Below are 17,281 nucleotides of genomic sequence, written 5' to 3' on the forward strand. Positions count from 1 at the left end.
GTTGAAAGTGTACATATGCAAATCCCAAAATAAATAATGATCAAGCTGATCTGTGATTGGCTATCATGTGTTTGATATCTGTGACCAACATAAGAACGGGCTCAAGGTTCTCTGGAAAATGTTGCCTTCACGATGAATAGTTTATGAAATTGTGGGAAAAACAAATTCCAAAATATTATGTTTATAAAATGGATGTTGGGTATAAATACAGGAACAGGAATCAGTTTTTTAAAAAAAAAAGTCAATGTAACAAGCTGGGTGGGGGGGTGGTTTCTTTGGGATGACATGAAACTAAAACTTGACAGAAACATTAAAGCAGAAGTAAATTTAAATAAGATTGAAAACCAAGATGAACAATGTACATGATAAAGTCAAGTTTACATTGTAGTGTGGTTTCTTCACCACACCTGAAAAAGGAACCTCTGCTGAGAAATCTGGTTTGACAAACTCACTTCAAACAAAAACTCATATCAGAACTATGAAATCAATCTTGAAACTCTGAGTTTGCTCATTCATTCATTACTTCAGTTCTTGTGTGCAAATGACTAAGCTGTCGTATCGAAACAGTTTTGAAAGCATAAGCTCCTGAAAGTGGGTCCAGTCAGTTTTAAAAAGAATTTGATGATAAAATTAGATTGAAAGCTGCCTTGACAATAAGGCGTATAAAATGATGATAGCAAAGGTTCTGGAATGAATGATTGTGAACTAACTGCTTTTTCTTTTGTCCAACTCCACAAACTACACACGTAGGTAGTAAGAGTTGAGGCACAAAAGAAAAAGCAATTAGTTCAATTTTTGTTTACATTATCCCAAACAGTGAGACCCACTAAAAATCTAAGAAGAGATAAGACGAAGCAATGGTGAGGGAAGGCTTGTTTCAGTATTTTGAAACCCAAAGAGGCATGGGTATAATCAGTACAATTGATTTTGACTGAATATCAAACTACAGATCATGCTAAGATTTCTCCAGCAAGTGTAGTCCTGGCTTTCTGAAAGAAGAAAAATATCATTATTCATCTTCATTGAAATGCACCTTGCACTTTGTCAAAAAAAAGCAATTAAACTGGGGTTATCTTCTCCAATTCTGCTTCTTTGTATTTGCCACAGCCTGTGTATGAATCCATAAAAATACCAGTTGTATTTTAATTGATCTAATTCTACCTTAATAGCTACTGTGGCAAAAAAGTGTTCCATATTCTAATAACTTGTGTTGGGAAAGAAATTCTTACAACCTCCGCTCTGTTTCCGTAGTGTCAATCCAGTAATCTACACCCCTTCTTTATTTCCTAATTCTGTGGAACAATTTCCCAGTGTTGGGCCCCTCAAAATGGTGAGCATTTTGCTCACTTGGCTGGACAGCTGATTTGCAATGCAGAGTGACACCAAGCACATTGGTTCACTTTCTGGATTAGTGGTGCTGGAAAAGCACAGCAGTTCAGGCAGCATCTGAGGAGCAGTAAAATCGACGTTTCGGGCAAAAGCTGCCTGAACTGTGCTTTTCCAGCACTACTAATCCAGAATCTGGTTTCCAGCATCTGCAGTCATTGTTTTTACCTACATTGGTTCACTTCCTGTACTGGCTGAGGTTATCATGAAAGATTCTCTTTCTCAACCTGTCCCCTCACCTGAGGGGTTGTGACCCTCAGGTTAAGCTACTATCAATTGTCTCTTCAATAAGTGAGAAGTCCCATGGTCCTCTGCCAAGCTTATCTTTACCTTTTAATCCTTCAGTGAAAATTTTAGATGTTTCATTCTTTTCTCCATCAACACAAACTTTTTATTTGTGCTTTTGTTTTAGTATTAGTATCCTTCCTATAAAGAGACATCCATGTATTAATCCACATGTAGTTGTCTAACATCTTGTGAAAATGCAGCCTTATCCCTTTGACATGGAGCTGTTCAAACCCAATTTCCTTTTATCTTAGCCTTTCTACCTGCAGTCCTACCTTCAAAGAACTATGTTTTCTCCACTGTAGTCCTCTTTGTTTTTCAGCTTAGATTAATCTGATCATTTTAGAGTATATTTATTTTAAGCTGTTCACATTTTTGAGCTGTAATACTTGAAAAAAAGCTGAATTTCCCCTGCCTAGGTTATGGCTAGCTGTTTTAGAACTAAAGTACATTGAATTTGAAAGCTTGTACATGAAGAAAATAAAATTAACTTTGAGCAAGTGCTGCCTGGTTTCCCTTATTTGATGAATAAAGTGTGCAGATGCCTTCTGTTGTCATTGCTTGCACGCTTTAAAATATTTTCCCAACTCAACTAAAAATCTCATTGTGTCAGGGCTAAAGTACAAACTTCCCTGTTCAGTAATTTGGACATTTCTGTAATTGTGTTGTTGATTAAATTCGTTTTGATTGGCTGGTTGGTGTTAATCACCAGGCAAGAAATACAGACTGAACTTTAATTTATACAATCAAAATGGATTTCACCAGCACTTTCCCATGAAATGCTTATTTATCACTTCAGATTTTTAATATCAAACTTGTCATGTTGAAGAGTTTAGTTACATATGTACGAGCATATACATTAGGAGCAGAGATGAGTCATTCAGCCCTACTAGCCTGCTCTGCCATTCTATAAAATTGTCATCAATCTTAAGGATTCCCATCAACCCTCTGGTAACTTTTGATTCTCTTGTCTAACAAGAACCTGTCCACCTCTGCTTTAAAAAAAAATGACCTTGTCTCCTCCACCTTCTGCAGCAGAATGTTCCAAAGTTGTTCAACCCTCTAAAATATCAACTAATAAAAGCACAACCCTCTAAATAATTGCTTGCTGCCCCTGCATACCAATTTTTGTGACTTGTGATGTAATGTGATGTAATTCTGACTTGTGATTCCTCTGCAACTTGGCATCTTGCAGCTGTTTTCCATTTAAAAATACTCTTTATTTTAAAAGGATGTTCTTCAGCCAACTTTACTACATTAGACTCCGATGCCAGATCTTTGCCCAGTCGCTTAACATATCTACACTCTTATGTTATCTGCAGATTTAGCTCACATGCCTTCATTTCTCTTACCTAAGTCATAGAGATAAATTATGAACAGTTGAGTGCCCAGTATAGACACCAGCAATAACCCTGTTGTCACATCCTACCAATCAGAGGAGGGTGAGTTTCTGAATGCTGTCTGTTTTCTGCCTGCTGTCTATGCTTGAGTGTGTAGTGCTGGAAAAGCACAGCAGGTCAGACAGCATCTGAGGAGCAGGAGAATCGATGTTTCGGGCAAAAGCTCTTCAGGAATGAGGCTTGTGAATCATGGGGCTGAAAGATAAAGGGCTGGGGGGTGGGGCTGAAGGAAGGTAGCTAAGAATGCAATAGGTATATGGAGGGGCAGAAGGTAATAGGCCAGAGAGGAGGGTGGAGTGGATAGATGGGAAAGACGATAGACCGGTCAAGAGGGCGGTGCGAGTTGGAGGCTTGGGACTGGGATAAGGTGGAGGGAGGGGAAATGAAGAAACTGGTGAAATCCACATTAATTCCCTGTGGTTGCAGGATCCCAAGGCGGAAGATGAGATGTTCTACCTGCAGGGGTCAGGTGGTTAGGGTTTGGTGATGGAGGAGGCCCAGGACCTGCATGTCCTTGGTGGCGTGGGGGGGGAAAGAGAGTTGATGCAGGTGTTCCAGAGATGTTCTCTGAAACAATCCACAAGTTGGTGTCCTGTCTCCCTGATGAAAAGGAGACCACATTGGGTGCAACACATGACCTTTGTGGAGGTACAGGTAAATTTCTGTTGAATGTGAAAAGGTCCTTTTGGACCTTGGACAGAGGTGAGGGGGCAGATGTGGGTGTAGGTTTTGCACTTCTGCAGTGGCAGGGAAAGTGCTGGGCGTGGGGTGTGGCCTGGTGGGATTTATGTGACAAGGTAGTCACAACGGGAATGGTCTCTCTGGAATGCTGGTAGGCGTGGAGAGGGAAATATATCTCTGGTGGATGGGGTCTGTTTGTAGGTGGTAGAGGATGATGAGATGCATATGGAGATTGGTGGGGTGGAAGGTGAGGACCAGAGGAGTTTTGTCCTTGTTGCGTTGGAAGGGTTGCGTGAAGTGGAGGAGATGTGCTGGAGGGCATCGTTGACCACATGGGAGGGGAAATTGCGATCTTTTAAGGAAGGAGGCCATCGGGGATTTTCTGTAGTGAAATTGGTCATTGTGGGAACAGATACGGTGCAGGAATTGGGAATAACAGATACGGCGGAGGCAGAGGATTGTTCTCTATGCTCATGTGTTACCTTTTACATTATGAGCTCCTACTGGTTGACAGTAAAAATTTTAAAATGCTTGTTTTCAAAAACAAAATATGCTGTTAGATCTTATTTTTACAGTTTGTTTGAAATTTATAACTTCTTATCCAATCAGTATGGTTAATGTATTATTCTGTCATGTTTAAAAAACAAAGTTTTGCTTTTGTGCATAGGATTCTCAATACAGTAGTGCCTCGACTTACGAACTTAATCCATTCCGGGACCCGGTTTGCGAACTGAATCAATTTTTCCCATTGTTCGGATAGCGTAAGAATGCTTGGACGGCTGTTCACAGCGCACGCGGCAAAGACAAACTGACTGAGATCACCCGGGGCCCAAGAGCTTTTGCGTTAGAACCTTGAATTTCGTACGTACGTTGAAGCAAAATTTTACGTACAATCCTGTTCGTAAACCGATTTGTTCGTGAACGGGGTCGTTCGTATGTCAAGGCGCTACTGTATTAGCATAAAATACATATGCAAATTAGTAATCCCAAATGAATTTTGTTGATTTTCAAAATAGCCAATAACCCATTATTTGGTGAAATGGTGTTCTCTTCCATATGAAGAAAGCACTTGGGAACTGAAACCAGATACAGACCAAGTTAAGATAGAGGAATTTCACCAACTGCAGTCTATGAAACCAAGAACAGAGTATACGGTAAGTTTGAATTCTTTACTTGAGCTTCATAAAGTTTTTTTTGAAACATTGAAAACCTGTAGAATCTGAAAGAAAGCTGACTGTCAAAATAGTGCCTTTTATAAGTTGTGGGTAAGGTTAGTCAAACAGTTTTTAGCACCAAAGATATGCAGTTGACCATTCTATATTTAAGGAAAATAGAAATGCTGAAATATTTTGCAGCAGCTTTAACATGGAAATTGGATTGTAGAGTCAGTCAATGAATATGGAAGGAAGGTTACTTGAGGCAAGTATTCAAAAGGTTAAAAGAAAAATATCCATAAGCCCCTATTGGTGGTTAGGGAAGTGATAGAGCTAGTTAAAAATCATTGGAAACCAGAATTGGACTTAGTATGCTATTTCCTTAAAACAAAGGAACTAATTAAGAAATATTATGCAAGTCAGTCTCGAGTTTATTGTGGTTAAGATTGTGTTGAGTATGGACAGTTTGTATGGATTTATAAAAGGCAGATTGTGGTTGTCTCCTCTAATTGATTTTTTTTTGTGGATATCCACAAATTTAATATGTAACTTAGAATCTATTTGTTAAAGTAACAGATAAGAGGCTAGTCCTAGTTCAGGCATATGGTATGGCTCGGAAAAAGAGAACACATAAGAAATTTGTGGAATCCAAACTGGATTTGTTTTTTTTCCATTTGGAGTCAAATCTTTAATTTAAGATATTCCTCCTTTTATGAGGGATTACCTGTTGTCATTCAAGTGTATAAATTTGGCTGGCAAGGTTTTCCATTGTATTTAACCACCAGTAAAAAGTCACCTGCTCAACATAACCAGCATCCAAACAAGCCTAAGAGAACAGGATCTCAAGGAATGGCTGGTGTTATGAAAATAAGCATGATGAAATGACATGGGCTACAAGGCATAATACTGCAGTCCAGCTGGTAGCCACGTCCCCTACAGTTTGCATATCTTAATTGCCTTTCTGTTTTGAGAAGACATTTTGAGCGACTACATCCAAGCATTTGTTCCATTTCAGACTACTCCCATCTCTTCCAACTGCTATCTTCACAATCCTATTTGTACTCTTTAACTGTATGCATCACACTCGACTCAGAAGTCACATGACATCAGCTTATAGGCCAACAGGTTTATTTGAAATAACAAGCTTTCAGAGCGCTGCCCTTTCACCAGATGAAGTAACTTTACCTGATGAAGGGGCTGCGCTCCAAAAGCTTGTGATTTCAAATAAACCTGTTGGCCTATAACCTGGTGTCATATGACTTCTGACTCTGTCCACCCCAGTCCAACATCGGCACCTCCATATCATACATGAGTGACATGGGATCATAATATTATTCAGAACAACACAGTGACTGGACAAATCATGCAGGTTCAGTCTGAAGTTCACACACAGATTACCTCTTAAGGAAGAATGTGTACTATTCTCAAAGTTCTGACAGTCAGACGTTAGAGCTTTTTATAAATTTAGTCAATAGCAACAGAGGGCCTAGTGCTGTTTCAAATTGAGCAGCAGAATATATGCAGAGGCATTTTGAAGACATCTAATGATTAATTAAAGATTTCCTTTGTTTTGAGCACTGCTTAGAGTGTTCCCATGCAATGTACCTCTAAAAAGGGATCACTTGGTCTGAGAAGGCATTTTTATTTCTTGTTAGAAGAGGGCAGAGTCTTTGCTGTTATCAGACTTCTGAACAAACTTTTCATATTAGAGTCTCTCTGCACCTTCTCTGTAGCTGTAACACAATTCTGCATTCAGTTCAAAGTGCTATTCTAAGGTGTGATTTGTTTGGTTAGCATACAAAACAATAGTTTTCATTGTATCCTAGCACCTGTGACAATAATAACTCTAATCAATTCAAATAATCAAAAAAGACAGTTTTCAATATATTATATAGAGAGAAAAGAGCAATAAAAAGTGAAACCAGCAGTGAGATTTTAAGTTGAAAAACAAGGAAGTGCAGTTCATTTTTAAAAAGGAAGCAGAAAGGATCAAGTTATTCTGGGGAAAATAAGTTTAAAATAGTGATGTTGACAATGTACAAAGTATTAGTTAGGCCTCATTTAGATGATTTCATACAGATCTGATTTTTTTTTTCCCCTGGAAAGGATGAAAGATTGTTTCTGCATATTGACAAATCAAAGCAAGGAAGTGTAAACTAAATTATCATTAGAAGAGCGAATAGAGTTTTTTTTTAAAAATGTAATGCATGACTTCCTTTAAGACTATCAAAAATATAACAACCAACATGGAATGATGGAACATTTAAAGGGAAGGTTTGGCCTAATGATATTATTGCTCGATTATTAATCCAGAAATCCAGGTAATGCTCCAGGAACCTAGGTTCGAAATACACCATGGCAGTGGGTGAAGTTGAAATCAATAAAAATCTGAAATTAAGAGTCTAATGATATCCATTGCCAGTTCTCGGGTATTCTGATTCACTGATGTCCTTCAGGAAAGGAAACTGCCATTCTTACCTGTTCTGCATGCTTTTGACTTCAGACCCACAGCAATGTGGCAACTGGGGATTGGCAACAATGTCCACATCCCATGAATGAATATATTGAAAGAATTTTTCCTTTATGAGTTTGTGGATGTTATGATATTCTTGTTCAAACTGTGTGGAGGAAAATGATTAGCGTATCTGAAGTCTAAACTATGAGAAAATACTCAAGAATATATGTAATTTCTCTGTGAAATTGAATTCTTTGAAGTGACCTCATTGAAATTTTCAAAATGACGTAAGGAATAATAGAAACTTAGAAAATAGAAAGTTTTTAAAAAATCACACAACACCAGGTTATAGCCCAACAGATTTATTTGGAAGCACCAGCTTTCGGAGTGCTGCTCTTTTATCAGGTGGTTGTGGAGTATAAGACACAGAATTTATTGCAAAAGTTTATAGTGTGATGTAACTGAAATTATATATTGAAAAAGACCTGGATTGTTTGTTAAGTCTCTCATCTTTTAGAATGACCATGTTGGTTTCAGTTCTTTCATATTTAAATCCCAGAACTTTTTAAAGTTACATTCTCAAATGAACTTTATCTGGGCTTACATGGCACTACTTGTTAATGCATTGAAGGTGTGAGGTGCCCTGTGTGAGACTGTCTGTGCCCCAATGTTCAGGCTGATTCTATTCCTTAAAAAAAAATGAGATTTACAGAATCTTGCATGGATTCATGCAGTTTTTGAGCAAAGTAAAATTTAATTCTGCAAGTACAAGGCGGACTTCAGGACAGGCAACAACGCAAGGTGACCGAACAGAGGCTGATAGCCAAGTTCAGTACCCATGGGAATGGCCTCAACCGGGACCCTGGGTTCATGTCACACTACAGTAGTGACCCTACTGCACTATACACATGCACACAAACACGTTTGTGAGGTGAATTTGTGCCTGCAGAATTACATTTTACTTTGCTCAAAAACTACATTGATTCATGTAAGGTTCTGTAAATCCATTTTTTAGAAATAGAGTCAGCCTGATCATTGGGGCACAGACAGCCTCACACAGGGCACCTCACACCTTCAGTGCATTATATGGGCCAACGTGGCACCTATTTTTAAAGTTCATCTGAGAATGTAACTTCAAAAAAAGATTCTGGGCTTTGCATATAAAAGAACTGAAACCAACATGTTCATTCTAAATGATGAGAGACTTAACAAACAACCCAGATCTTTTTTAACATATAATTTCAGTTGCATCTGTAAACTGTTGCTATAAATTCTGAGTCTTACGATCTTATACTCCACAACCACCTGATGAAGGAACAGTGCTCTGAAACTCGTGCTTCCAATTAAACCTATTGGACTATAACCTGTTGTGTGATTTGTAACTTTGTACACCCCAGTCCAACACCGGCGCCTCCAAATCAAGAAAATAGAAGTAGGCCATTTTACCCATCTAACTCGGTCTGTCATTCAACATGACCATGGCTGATTCTCCATCTCAATATTCCCACACCTTCCCCTTACTCATTGACACCTTTAGCCTCAAGAAATCAGTTTACATCATTCTTAAAACAAATTCAGTGACTTTGGCTCCTCAGCCTTCTATGGTAGGGAATTATAGAGGTTCACCAGCCTCTGAGTGAAGAAATTTTATATTTAGACAAATTAATTGCCTGTCCTGAGTTCAGGTAATGCAGGTCAAATGTTATAATGTAAACAAACAAAGGAATGTGACCAAATATATTTCACCCAAAGCTTAATATGGTTACAGAATGCATTGTTAGGGAAGCGCACTAAAGTAGACAGTGTAAGTGGGTTCAAGATATAATCGAATGCAATTTTAGAGAATGTGTGGAGGAATATTATGAGGAGATGGATACAGATCATACTAAACGTCAAAAGTCTTGTTGGACCCTAAAAGCCTTATCATATTGATAAATATTCTTTTCTCACTGCGTATTCTCTTGTACTTGAAAGGAGCGACCACTTCCAGAATTCTGGACGAAATTGGAGCATTCAAGGGACTATAAAAATGGCAACCAACTCAGGGAATATCAACTGGAGGGTGTAAATTGGCTACTCTTTAATTGGTACAACAGGTGGGTTGTTGCTATTGCTATTTAGATTTAAATAATGAAGATAAAGATGTTGTTCAGCGATGTGTAAAATCATTTTTATGCTGGTAACATTTTATGGTTGGTATGCTTGATCCAACTCCTTGTGCAATAGCAGTTTTAACGTTCCATGAAATACTCGTTTTGCAATCTAGATTTTAGATAAAATGCAGGAGCTTAAAGCTGACTAGCAAATGTTAGTTCCATATTTTGAACTAAAGATTTTGCACCTGAACTGGAGAGGTGCAAATGTCCTTGCTGGGAGATTTGTTTGTGTGGTTAGGGAGGGTTTAAACTAGTTTGGCAAGGGGGTGAGAACCAGAGCTACACATCTAAGAGGGGTGCAGTTGTAGATGGGGCAGTGACAGGATGTAGTGAATCTATCGGAAAGGTTTCTCATGCGATGAAACAAATGGGATTGGTTAAAGTATGTCTGCTTTAATGCAAGGAGTGTCCGAAATAAGAGTGATGAACTTAGAGCATGGATCAGTACTTGGGGCTACGATGTTGTGGTGATAACAGAGACGTGGGTTTCACAGGGACAGGAATAGTTGATGGATGTTCCAGGGTTAAGAACATTTAAAAAGAACAGGGAGGGTGGGAAAAGAGGAGGGGGTGTAGCATTGCTAATCAGAGAGTGCATCACAGCTACAGAAACTAAGGTTGCTGAGTCAGTCTGGGTGGAAGTTTGGAACAGCAAGGGAGCAGCACCGCAGTGGAGAGATTGAAGAGCTCATAGGCTGGCAGATTTATAAGAATGGAGATGTAACAGGGTGATTGTTATGGGTGACTTCAACTTTCCCAATATTGACTGGAACCTCCTTAGTGCAGATGGTTTGGATGGAGCCGTTTTTCCTGAAGAAGGGTTTATGCCCGAAATGTCCATTCTCATGCTGCCTGGCCTGCTGTATTTTTCCAGCACCACATTTTTCAACCCTGGTACTCCAGCATCTGCAGTCCTCACTTTCTCCCATGGAGTCGTTTTTGTCAGGTGTGTTCAGGAGAGTTTCCTTACTCAGTATGTAAACAGACCGAGGGGAGAGGCCATTTTAGATTCAGTGCTCGGCAATGAGCCAGGACTGATGTCAGATCTCATGGTAGGAGAAACTTTGGTGACAGTGACCACAACTGCCTCACATTTACCATAGCCTTGGAGAGGGAAAGGAGCAGTTACCAAGGGAAGATGTTTAGTTGGGGAAAAGGAAATTATGATGCTATCAGACAGGAGTTGGGAAGTACAGATTAGGAGCGATTTGTTCCACAGAAATGGCACAACAGACTTGTGGAGACTGTTTAAGGAGCGGTTGTTGCGAGCGATGCATAAATTTGTTCCTCTGAGACAGGTAAGAAGGGGTAAGATTAAGGAGCCTTGAATGATGAGAACAGAGGAGCTTCTCGTCAAAAGGAAGAAGGCAGCTTATGTAAAGTGGAGGAAGCAAGGATCTAGCACAGTTTTAGAGGATTACAGACTTGCTAGAAAGGAGCTCAGAAATGGACTGAGGAGAGCCAGGAGGGGGCATGAGAGGAGCTTGGCAGGAAGGATTGGGTAGAACCCAAAGACATTTTACTCATATGTGAGGAATAAGAGAATGATCAGGGAGAAGGTAGGGTCGGTCAGGGACAGTATTGGAAACTTGTGCATGGATTCTGAGCAGATAGGGGAAGCTCTAAAAGAGATTTTTGCTTCGGTTTTCACGAAGGAAAGGAATCTTGTTGTAAATGAGAACTTTGAGCTGGGAAACGGGCCTGAACAGATCAAAATTGATGAAGTTGATGTGCTGGAAATTTTGGCAAACATTAAGATTGATAAGTCCCCAAAGCCAGACCAGATTTATCCTAGGCTGCTCCAGGAAGTGAGAAAGGAGGTTGCTAAGCCTTTGGCGAAGGTCTTTGCTTCCTCACTCTCCATGGGAGTCGTACCAGTGGATTGTAGGAAGGCGAATGCTGTTCCTCTTTTCAAGAAGGATAATAGGGAAATCCCTGGCAACTACAGACCAGTCAGACTTACGTCTGTGGTCAACAAGGTTTTGAAAAGTATTCTGGATTTATGACTCTTTGGAAAAGCATAGCGTGATTAAAGGCAGTTAGTATGGCTTTGTCAGGGGCAGGTCATGCCTCACAAATCTTATTGAGTTCTTTGAGGTGGTGACGATAGAAGTCGACAAAGGTCAAGCAGTGGATGTGGTGTATATGGACTTCAGCAAATTCCCCTGGTATGCACATTCATAAAGTCAGGAGGTACAGGGAGATGTGGCTGTCTGGGTTCAGAATTGGTTGGCTAACAGAGGCAGAGAGTGGTTGTAGATGGAAAGTATTCTGCCTGGAGGTCAGTGTTGAGTGGGGTCCCACGGGGCTCTGTTCTTGGGCCTCTGCACTTCGAAGTCAGTTATAAAAACTACAATGAGGAGGCTGAGGGCTGGGTTAGTAAATTTGCCGATGACACAAAGGTTGGAGGTGCCATTGATAATATCGAGGGTTATAGCAGGCTGCAGTACGATATAGACTGGATGCAGAGCTGGGCTGAGAAATGGCAAATGGTGTTCAACCTGGATAAATGCGAAGTGATGCATTTTGGAAGGTTGAACTTGAATACTAAATATAGGATTAAAGACAGGATTCTTCGCAGTGTGGAGGAACAGAGGATCTTGGTGATCAAGTGCATAGATCCCTCAAAGTTGCCACCCAAGTGGATAGGGTTGTTAAGAAAGCATATGGTGTTTTGGCTTTCATTAACAGGGGGATCGAGTTTAAGAGCCACAAGGTTTTGCTGCAGCTCTACAAGTCCCTGGTGAGACCACACTTTGAATATTGTGTCCAGTTCTGGTCGCCCTATTATAGGAAAGATACAGAGGCTTTGGAGAGAGTGCAAAGAAAGTTTACCAGGATGCTGCCTGGACTGGAGGGCTTGTCTTATGAAGAGAGGTTGACTAAGCTCGGACTTTTCTCTCTGGAGAGAAGGAGGAAGAGAGGTGACCTGATCGAGGTATACAAGGTAATGGGAGGCATGGATAGAGTCAATAGCCAGAGACTTTTCCCCAGGGCAGGATTGACTAGCACGAGGGGTCATAGTTTTAAGACATTAGATTGAAGGTATAGAGGATACGTCAGAGGTAGGTTCTTTATGTAAAGAGCTGAAAATGTGTTGCTGGAACAGCGCAGCAGGTCAGGCAGCATCCAGGGAACAGGAGAATCGACGTTTCGGGCATAAGCCCTTCTTCAGGAATGAGTTATGAATACATAGAATGTGTTGCCACCGGTGGTGATGGAAGCAGAGTCATGAGGGACATTTAAGCGACTGCTGAACGTGCACATGGACAGCAGTGAATTGAGGGGCACGTGGACTCAGTTATTTTATTTTAGATTTGGAATAATCCTTGGCACAACATCGTGGGCTGAAGGGCCTGTTCTGTGCTATACTTTTTTCTATGTTCTATGTTTTAAAGCAATGAGGGGATAGGAGTTTAGCAAATTGACGTAGTAGCACTTTTAGCAGAAAAATATCCCAAGAAACTTCACGGGAATTCGATTGGACAAAAATTAACCCTGACCAAGGGAGGTGGTATTTGAAACTAGTGAATAAATAAAGTGGTGGAGGCTAGTACAATTGTAACGTTTAAAAGGCATCTAGATGGGTATGTGAATAGGACGGGTTTGGAGGGATATGGGCCGGGTGCTGCCAGGTGGGACTAGATTGGTTGAAATATCTGGTCTGCATGGACAAGTTGGACCGAAGGCTCTGTTTACATGCTGTACATTTCTATGACTCTAAGTTCTGAAAAGATTTTAAAGGAGCAGGGCACATAAGATTGACAATGATTTTTGAGGTTGTGTGTGAAGTAATGTAGTCTGGAATGTAAAAATAAAGTGGCTGCTGTAATGGTATTTGTGCAGTGCAGATGGATAATATTTTACCACTTTCATCTTGATTGCAGTGATATGAGAGATTTGCCCAGGATGTGGACAGGAAAAGAGAAATAGTTTAATCACCAAAAAAAACCTAATAATTAAAATTCTTTACTAATTTTTTTTTTTGGAGGACATGATTTGACCCAAAAGATTTAGCATGGAGAAAATTTTGAAGGTCCTTCAAATGCTAATCTTGAACAGTTCTCAGCTTTGTTCTTTTTTAAGAATTCAAATAATAAAGCAATGGTTAAAAATAGATCCCCAAATACCTTGAAGTAATGGAGATTGTATAAGTTTAGCCATATGGTGGAAAAAGGGAAGGTATAGAACTTTATAATGCTTAGTCTGTAAACGTTGATTCTACCGCTGCTTTGTCCTTGTACCACAGATTGTAGATCAGGCTTTCATACTCAACATTGTACAGTTAGTTAAATATCCTTCAGAGGATGCCTATTTAATTGTAGCAAGAAAATCACTTGCAATTACTTCTCTTCCTGTTCCTGCACTGTCATCTCTGGTGTCCCCAAGGCCCTATCTTTCCACCAAGCTGAATTGTCATCTCGATGCTGATTCTCTGCAACATCATCCAGAGGTGCACTGTTCGATCTTATATGTGCAATGCTTTCTATCTCACCACCACATCCTTGCACTCACCTATAGTTAGCTAAGCAGTCTGATAATTTACTGACAAATAGAAGTGAATAAACAGATTTCCTCCAACAGGATTTTGGGAAGACTGAAGCCATTGCTGTTAGTCTCCTTTTCAAGGTGTCTCTGCTCGCTACTGACTCCAGCCTCTCCCTGATAATGGTCTTGAGATTAAGCCAGTCTTTTTGCGATCTTTGTGTAAGATTTATTTACTAGATGAACTTCTAACCTCCTATTCAGGCCATTATTCAGATTGTCTATTTTTATTTCTTAATCATCACCAGACTTCATCTCTGCTGAAATCTTCATTCATGCCTTTGTTACCTCAATGTTTTATCTCTCCAACAGACCCCTGGCTAATCTACCACATTCTCTTCTCTGTAAACTTAAATTTATGTAAAACTCTGTTGCTTTTGTCTTGCAGCTCATCCTTTTTCACTGTTGCTTCTGTGCTTGTTGGTCTACATTGACTTCCAGTCAAACCATGTCTTAAAATTCTCATCATTGTGTTCAAATCTCATGGTCTCATACCTCCCTATCTCTGGCTTTCTTCCAGCCCCACAATGCTCTGAGATATCTGTGCTTCTCTAATTCTAGCCTGTTGTGTATCCCTGTTTTTAATTGCTTCACAGTTGATGGCCATTCAGTTGTGTCCCGATCTCTGGAATTACCTTCCTGCATCTTTGCGCTTTATCTTTTGTTATGCTCCTATGTACACTGAGACATTTTTCTGAGAAATTACAATTTTGTTACAATGACAATGCTAAATAATTACAGGTTGTTGATGGTGTTCTGCTTGGTTTCTTTATATTGTGTATTGCTGAGATTACCTTTTTTCTGTACTATTATTCGTTTGTGAAATGTCTGTTGCTACTATATAGAAATATATAATAAAAGCTATTATACTGGGGGAAAAACATTGTTCATTTATTGTCCTTTATTTTCAGCCAAAACTGTATATTGGCCGACGAAATGGGGTTAGGAAAGACTATTCAATCTATTACATTTCTTTATGAAATGTTCTTGAAGGGAATTCATGGCCCCTTCCTGATAATTGCACCTCTTTCCACAATCACTAATTGGGAAAGGGAGTTCCACACTTGGACAGCAATGAATGTGACCGTGTACCATGGCAGCCAGGCTAGCCGCCAAATGATTCAGGCATATGAGATGTACTTCAGGGATGCTGAGGTAAGGATGACAAATTATTTTTAAAGATCTGTGTTTCAATTTGTAGTAAACATAGGAATGCTGGAAGTGAATTGTTACAAACCAGTTTTCCCAGACAAAAAGATGTTTCAGATGAAAAGTTTTAAGTATCAAGTATTTACAAAGTGTATTATTTCTTTTTACAGATTAATTTTACTTGAATTTATTAGCCCTAATTTCTAGTTAACCAACTGTCATTGTTTATATATTTATTTTAGTTGTGTTTTATCCCTTTTAGCATGCACAGGCTAGTTGACACTGGTAGTTAAAAAGATGCATGTTGCTAACACAATTACGAGCATAAAACTTTTTTGTGATCTTAATGAGATGTGCACATGTCGGAGATCATTTGATGTATTTGCAACATTATTCCTTGAACACTTGCAATTTTCTTAAGTTTTTTAATGCTCCTTGCACCAGCATCTAATGACTGTTAAAATAGTTTAAGTTTTGGGGGTTTACTGACCTGCTGTATTAGTCACTAGTTCCATCACATGCTTCTTGAATTCTCCTTTTAATAGTTTCAAGTTAGATTTCACTTTACTGGAATTGTATTTTAATTGAAGTTATAATCTGATCGACTCTTTCTCCTTCCTTAGTCTCTCCTAATTTAAGAAAATTTGGTGTAATTCATCTATTTTTCAGACTGAAAATTCTCTAACTTTCTTGCTTGTTTGTATTGAGCTGTCTGAACTAATGGTTGACCTCCTGGCTGCTTCTCAGCACTGCCACTGGTTCATAAATACTTGCCTGTTTTCATTTACCAAACTAACTTTGAGAATGTTTATCTGATTAAGAGATCCAGATGGCTACATTAAAATCTCTGCTGTATCATTTTAAACACAATACATATGCTGTTAAATTTGAAAAAAGCATAACTTAATTCCTCATTAAATTAGTTTTGCTGTTAGTAAGTAGGTGTCTGTAATTTGTTTCTGCTGAAATAAGTTCTCATCAAAAAGGCACCTAGTTTAGGGAAGGGAATGAGGTGGCTTTGCTGACATGCGCCTCCAGAAAGACGACAGTGTGATTCTGAAACGGCCTAGCATGACCATGTAGTTAGGTTAGGGATGTACAATATCACAACTAAATCTAAAACAAATGAAACCAGATAGACCTCTTGATGTTGACCTCGGCACCAGAAACTGTAACAACTCCACCCCCATGTCCCTGCAGAGGCCCTTCCTAACATTTGGAAGCAATAGACTTCTGTTGAAATATTCATGGAATCATGGTCGAGAGTGTGGTGCTGGAAAAGCAGAGCAGGTCATGCAACATCCATGGAGCAGGAGAATAGATGTTTCAGACAAAAGCCCTTGATCAGGAATCCTTTTCCAGCGCCACACACTCAACTCCGATATTCAGCATTTGCAGTCCTCACCTTCTCCATTCATGGAATCATACCTTAGAGATGATGTCCCTGGCTACAACTGAGTCTGCCCCCCGAGTATGCCATGGTCCATCGCCAGGACAGATCCCCAGAGGTGACGACACTGGCATACAGTCAAGAGAAGGTTCCCTGCAAGTCCTCAGCATTCACCCCCACCCTTTCCTCTACCAGCACCATCAAACTAAGTTCAATGAGGCCATGCTAGAAGCAGCATCAGCTGTACTAAAAATGAGCTTTCTACTTGAGAAAAGTATCACAGCGGCCTATGTGCATGTCAAGCAGCTAAGTGATCCAATAACCAATGGATCAGATCGAAGCTTTGCAGTGTTGGAGCATCGCCTTGTGAATATGGTGAGCAATTAAATAATTTGCAGTAGGAGGAGGTTCCACAAATATCCTAGTCCTCAATGATGAGGAAGCTCAGCACTTCAGTGTGAAATGCAAGGCTGAATGTTTTGTGGTCATCTTCACCCAGAACATGGCTGTAGAGATGGAAGGTAATTTGTAAAAGTAGCAAATGCACTGTGATAAAAAAACCATTTGGGCACCATGAATATGTAGGCTTTGGAATGCACTGTCAGGAAGTGGGCTAGGGGCATGTTCAGCCGAGACATTCAAGACTGCATTAACTGATTACGTCAATAGGAACAATACTC

At 39.7% G+C, this 17,281-nt stretch overlaps 1 protein-coding gene across 1 annotated transcript in view; it reads left to right on the forward strand.

Moving 5' to 3' along the window:
- The window catches only part of chd7 (chromodomain helicase DNA binding protein 7), a 352,687-nt gene that overhangs the window by 225,478 nt on the left and 109,928 nt on the right, over positions 1-17,281 (forward strand). The window contains exons 10-12 of the mRNA XM_043689312.2: positions 4,769-4,906; positions 9,336-9,457; positions 14,974-15,217. Of these exons, the coding sequence (XP_043545247.2) occupies positions 4,769-4,906; positions 9,336-9,457; positions 14,974-15,217 (504 nt within the window). The remainder of the gene's footprint in view (positions 1-4,768; positions 4,907-9,335; positions 9,458-14,973; positions 15,218-17,281) is intronic.

This window comes from Chiloscyllium plagiosum, unplaced genomic scaffold (assembly GCF_037043375.1).
Source record: "Chiloscyllium plagiosum isolate Xiang-an unplaced genomic scaffold, Cpla_swu_hap1 HiC_scaffold_4, whole genome shotgun sequence".
NCBI classification, from domain to species: domain Eukaryota; kingdom Metazoa; phylum Chordata; class Chondrichthyes; order Orectolobiformes; family Hemiscylliidae; genus Chiloscyllium; species Chiloscyllium plagiosum.